Source organism: Schistocerca gregaria, chromosome 2 (assembly GCF_023897955.1).
Source record: "Schistocerca gregaria isolate iqSchGreg1 chromosome 2, iqSchGreg1.2, whole genome shotgun sequence".
NCBI classification, from domain to species: Eukaryota; Metazoa; Arthropoda; class Insecta; order Orthoptera; family Acrididae; genus Schistocerca; species Schistocerca gregaria.
The window spans coordinates 503,065,461-503,071,460 of record NC_064921.1 but is presented as its reverse complement, the minus strand read 5'-3'; the positions used below and the strand labels follow the sequence as shown (position 1 = coordinate 503,071,460).

Below are 6,000 nucleotides of genomic sequence, written 5' to 3'. Positions count from 1 at the left end.
CCCAGGTACCTATTGTATGGGCAATATCAGGCAAAGTCACGACTGATTTTCTTGTATGTGCAGCTGATTAGAACAGCAACTCAACCAGCAGTAACCGTTAGGTATTGTCATATGTACTAGAGACAATAAACTTTCAGTTCTATGAAGTCAGAAACTTCTTTTGAAGTCTTTTCATATCTATTAGAATTGGTTGAGTGTGAAGATTTTTAATGGTGAGAGTGATGATTTTGATAGGGCATATACCAGTAGGCATATGGTCATATTTTTAGGCTTCAGGTGTATGTTCCTTGGTATTAAGATGAACACTCTCAGCTGCACAGCATAAAAGCTCGCCCTGTCGCCTTGGTTATATTAACAGAACTGATTTTAGAGAGGAACCTTGTCATGATAGGTACAAAATGCGCCAGAACAGTGATAATCAGGGAGACACTGAATCACAGCAATCAAACAGTGGATTTTGAATTTCATGAAGTTAAAGAAAATGAAATAATCCCCATATTAAAAAAAATATTCAGCTGGGGGGGGGGGATAGAATGTTGAGAGCTACAGTTAAAAATGCATAAAGGAAATAGTTAAACCACTAACATACGTCATATAAGTAGAATTAGGGAAAATACTTATCCTCGTAGTCTAAACCAGTGTATTAGAATGGAAATACAAAAGAGACTTCAAATTACCACCAAATATCATTCATTCCTATCTTTGTTAAGGTTTTTGAAATTGTTAGGCTTTCTCAGATGCCTTTTTATTTTACAAAAAACAAACTGTTAACAGAAACATGACATGGTTTTATGGAAGATAATTGCACAACAAATAAGTTAATTAATGTCTCCATAATCTGTACAGACTCCTTGACAGCGGAATGAAGACAATTGCCGTATTCTAATATCTTTCCAAAGCTTTCCACTCAATCAGCCATGAGCTGCTCATTAAGAAACTGATGGCATATAACATCAAAGACTTATCTATGCAGTTACTATCGACATATTTGACAAACAGCAAGTAGCATACTAAGTTTCTACATAAAATAGTTAATAAGGTCCTAGAGCTCCGGTCTTCTACAGATGTAGTAATCCAAGGGGTGCCACAGGTGTCAATCCTTGGTCCCTTGTCTTCTTTGTTTGTGTCAGTTGTCACTGACACAACCCTTCAACTCACATGTAGCGAGCTATGCTGTTGACATCTCACTCTTGTTTTATGAGGAAGACTTGGAGGCATTACAGTCAGTTGTAACTAATGGTGTAACAGAAGTAGCATATATTTTCCAAGCCAAGGCCTAGACACCAACATCAGTAAATGCCAGCTACTAACATTTAAAACAACTAGCTATCATGAGTGTGCCAGCTAGCAAGATTCTGCAAAGCGACTGGGGTTTTTCTATCGATTGCTGTCTAGCGTTTTGTTTTCTTTTTTTTGTTGAATGCAGTTGGGAAGGGAGTCTCTGAGTGACCACAGCAGAGAGTATGTTTACCATACTGTGGTATGTAACAGCTGACTGGAGGAACGTGTTAAGTTCACAAAGTGTAATCGTGATGATGTAGTGCCATATGCCATTGAGTGCTGTCGTATATTCTGACCTTACAGAACCGGATGTGTATGAAATCATATGATATGTGGTTTTTTGAAAAGTAGCATGAAGATCAGTTGATACTACCATGGATGCTTTTGGTAGCGGCCAGCAGTTGATACAAGTTGTATTGATGAGTATCCTGCTGGCATTTGGCTTTTAGAACACTGTCTGGTGGGATAGTGACAGGCAGTTTTTCAGTTTATGAATATCTACTAGTGAGAAGCAAGTTAGGCGTTGTAGTTGAGTGTCAGACTGAGCATATGTTATTCTTGTGTAGGAAACTTTGATCTGTCCTGTTGGAACATAGAGCTGGGAGGACGAAGGTCTTAGTATTGTGAGTGAAGCACTACTTGCTCTTGATCAGTTGGATGCATGACTTCTTTGAAATGGTCACACTCAGAGCATGATTATGGAATTCTGCCAGATGCACAATCTCATAAATTAAAGATATGTTGAGTAAATAACAGTCTGTTGCAGTGTCTTATGTATGTATGTATGTGTAAGCATCCGTTAATGAATATTTTAGAAATATAAAGTAAGGTTATTGTTGAAACTTCCCGGCAGATTAAAACTTTGTGCCAGGCCGAGACTCGAACTTGGGACCTCTTCTGTAAAGTTTGGAAGGTAGGAGACGAGGTACTGGCAGAAGTGAAGCTGTGAGGATGGGGCATGAGTCGTGCTTGGGTGGCTCAGTTGGTAGAGCACTTACCGGCGAAAGGCAAAGGTCCCGAGTTAGAGTCTCGGCCTGGCACACAGTTTTAATCTGGCAGGAAGTTTCATATCAGCGCACACTCTGCTGCAGAGTGAAAATCTCATTCTGGAAAGTTATTGTTGCTTATTTTATGACCAAGTCACCTGTGGCAGTTTATTAATTTAAGTCGGGATCCAGCTGCTTTCAGAATTTCGATAACTTTATATGTTTTTGGTTTTAATACATTGTATCAGCTGTTCTCAGAAATGCTTGTCTAACAGTCTCTTGCCCTTTTATGAGGTGTTGGTTAAAATGGAGGAACAGATTATCCTAAGAGTCAGCTTCTGATAATATTTGCCTGTCATTATTGCTATCTGTGGTTTCAGTGAATTATTGAACGTCAAGATACAAAAAATTTCCATGGCACATGATGTTGAAATAAACAATATATGTGGTATTACATCAGTAGAAGCAGATAACATTAATTTTCATCATGTCACCTACAAAATAAAATCTTCCTGGGATAAACCAGATTACCCTTGTAATTAGTCTCTTAAATGTCCACTTAAATTGTAAGCATACCTTGTATCTGAAAGCCAACTGGCAAAAATAGTTCCAAGTCAAACCCTAAAACTGCATTCTATGAAACAATTCATCCATTTCTTAATTATCATATTGAATTGTGGGGCTGTACAACAGAGTTGCACCTGAATAGAGTATTAGTATTACAGAAGAGAGCAATCAGGTTAATACATGGAATTAGGGCCTGAGAATCCTCTTGTAAAATGTTTGTTGTTGTTGTGGTCTTCAGTCCAAAGACTGGTTTGATGCAGCTCTCCATGCTAACCACACAGTAGAGCTGGACACCCTCGGGAAAAATTATGGCTGTAGTTTCCCCTTGCTTTCAGCCATTTGCAGTACCAGCACAACAAGGCCGTTTTGATTAGTGTTACAAGGCCAGATCAGTCAATCATCCAGACTGTTGCCCCTACAACTACTGAAAAGGCTGCTGCCCCTCTTCAGGAACCACACATTTGTCTGGACTCTCAACAGATACCCCTCCAGTGTGGTTGTACCTAGAGTATGGCTATCTGTATCTTTGAAAAACTAGCAATTTATAGTAGGAAAAATTAATTAACATCAAATATTAGGAAGCAATCCAGATGTATTTCCAAACGATATTACTTGTTAGGACTATACAGATACGAAAAATATATTTCAACTTAAAAAATTCAAGAAGGCATTTTAAACAGCCAAGGTTATTTTATAAAGCACATTAAAACACAAAATCGACACTATGATTGTTTTATGAATGACACTCAGACAATAATGTTTCCTTGTAATTTTTGTTCCACTGAGCTTTCCTTTTCTTGAATATGGGTCATATTTTGCAATTGACATACAAATGCATTGTTACATTTAATCCAGAATAAATATTGCTAAAGGAAGTTTATTCAAATTCATTTCATAGATATTTTATATTAACATGATTCAACAGTGCTGGGCTTGGTTAACACTTGGTGAGTGATCATCTGGGTCTTCCAAGCAATTTTGGCAAACAAGGTGCACTGCACCCTTGTGATGACAATTAAGCAGCTAGAGCTTCCTGAGTGAGAAGTAACAGCTCCAGTCATAAAAACTGACAACAGCTGGGAGCATAGTGTGCTGACCATATGACCCTCCAAATTTGTGTCCTGTGATGCCTATTGGCCAAGGATAATTGGATCTCCCAAGGCCTGTTTGGATTGAGTTTATATGATCCAGAATAAAACAACTGCATACAAATGATAAATGAGTGCATTTGTAATATTGTGACACACAGTAATGATTCTAATTTTAGAACTGAAAAGGAATAGGTCCTAGTATATATCAAGATCGTGAGTACTATCAGTAGACACTCATTATAGTACTGGTGCAGAAATATATAGTTGTAATAGCAACAGAATTTCCAGTATACACTATAAATTAATTAAAATAGAACATGTTTTTTAAATTTCTGTATTTATATTACTGGTACTTTTAACATATGATTTGACAAGCACTAAGTATATGAAGACATATTTTTACAGTAATTCTCAGGAGAACATCAAGAGGAAGACTGCATCACTGACTCAAGACTGTTGTGAGATCACTTAGTAATCACTTGAAGGTGAACATGGGCTTCTTGGCTCCTGCTGTTCAACACTGCAAAGAAACCAAAGAAATCAAGTTTCTAGACACAGATTATGAAGTATTTTAGAAATAATTTTTCAGTTCTTTAGTTATGTGATAAATGAAAAGCATAGTAATGTTGTCAGCTGAAGAGGACTAAAAAGAGAAACTTACTTGAGATCTATGCTTCTAAGAAACCACACAAAATATAGATGCAGATGTGGGAAGTAGAGGAGGACAAATTAAAAACAGTTAATGAAAAAGGAATAAGAAGAAGAGAGAAGCCATAATTAAAATAAAAAAACAAAACACCAAAAACAATAAGAATGTGTGACTTTTTCATAATGAAACATGTAGTAGTATATATGTATAAATTAGTAGTGTTTAGCTATATAATTTTAACAGTCACCACTTGGAGCAAGTTCATGGCAATTCACTACATGTTTGTGGATAGTTTGGAATTTTGTAGTGTCAGCTGCAGTCAGTAGAAAAGATGCTGTAAGTTACGATGATTGCAGTATTAATAGTTTTTAGAGGGTCACAGAAAAAATGAGTTATACAGCTTGACATAAGTTGCAAAGACTTCTATCATGACTGTGCACAGCTAACAATAGATAATTTGTTTTATATATGAGGACACAAATGAGTTATACAATTTGGCATAAGCTGCAAACACTTCTATCATAAATGGACACAGCTGACAACAGATAGTTTGTTTTATATATGAGGATACAAAAATTAACATTAGATCTTTTGCAGAGGTCACCTGAATCACAATACTCAGTTATCTGTAGTAGAAAATTCATAATCAAGTATTTAATTGGAAAAACGAGTTATTATTTTTAAAAGATGTCTTTTAAAAACATTAGCTGAATTGATGTTTATACATGACTGTCAGTTTTAAATTTAAAACACTTTCAGATAAATCAATATAAAAATGTGTATCTACAAAATTACTATGTTAAAACTGCTTAGCACAAATATATTTGTGCAAGACATCTTATAGCAGATTAAGTTCTCTATTTGAAAAATTGATTCAAAATTATTACTTCAGAGACCCAGTTTTAAAAATTCTCAAGTGTAGTTGAAAGGGAAAACTGATGAATTAACCAAACTGCAGTATGATGAGCTAACATAGAAAAATAAAGAAATTAGCATAATAATAGATACACAGCAAGTTTTCTCAATAATCGCTCTAATTCAGTGCCGAAAAATTATACAAACAGCTCAAAAGATGGTGTACTGAAACATATACAAGAAAAAATTAAATGAATTTTCTGTTGGTCTAACCTATTCTGTTCTAGAAATATCAAAACAATTAGCTCTGTTTCAGTCAAAGCTGTCACAAAATGGATAATATTTTAAATAAAATTTAAAAAGCCAATTATCCTGCAGATATGTCATCCTAATTCATACAGATAATAGAATCACTTACGTATCTTTCTTTTTCCTAGTTGTAATGCTTATTCTTGAGATTTATTTGACTATCCATTAATTAGTTTAGTTATTAAAATCTTACACAGTTCTGAAAAAGTTAAGTTCATTTCCAAAAATACATTAATTTTAGGTTACCTCCTGTTTGGATTTA

The 6,000-nt window shown here is 35.3% G+C and overlaps 1 protein-coding gene across 3 annotated transcripts in view; it reads right to left on the bottom strand.

Moving 5' to 3' along the window:
* Positions 1 to 4,243: 4,243 nt before the first annotated feature.
* LOC126328487 (uncharacterized) overlaps positions 4,244 to 6,000 on the bottom strand; it is a 239,827-nt gene continuing 238,070 nt past the window's right edge. For all 3 annotated transcript variants that reach the window (XM_049996039.1, XM_049996041.1, XM_049996040.1), the window contains one exon: positions 4,244 to 4,445. In XM_049996039.1, the coding sequence (XP_049851996.1) occupies positions 4,394 to 4,445 (52 nt within the window). In that variant the 3' untranslated portion in view covers positions 4,244 to 4,393. The remainder of the gene's footprint in view (positions 4,446 to 6,000) is intronic.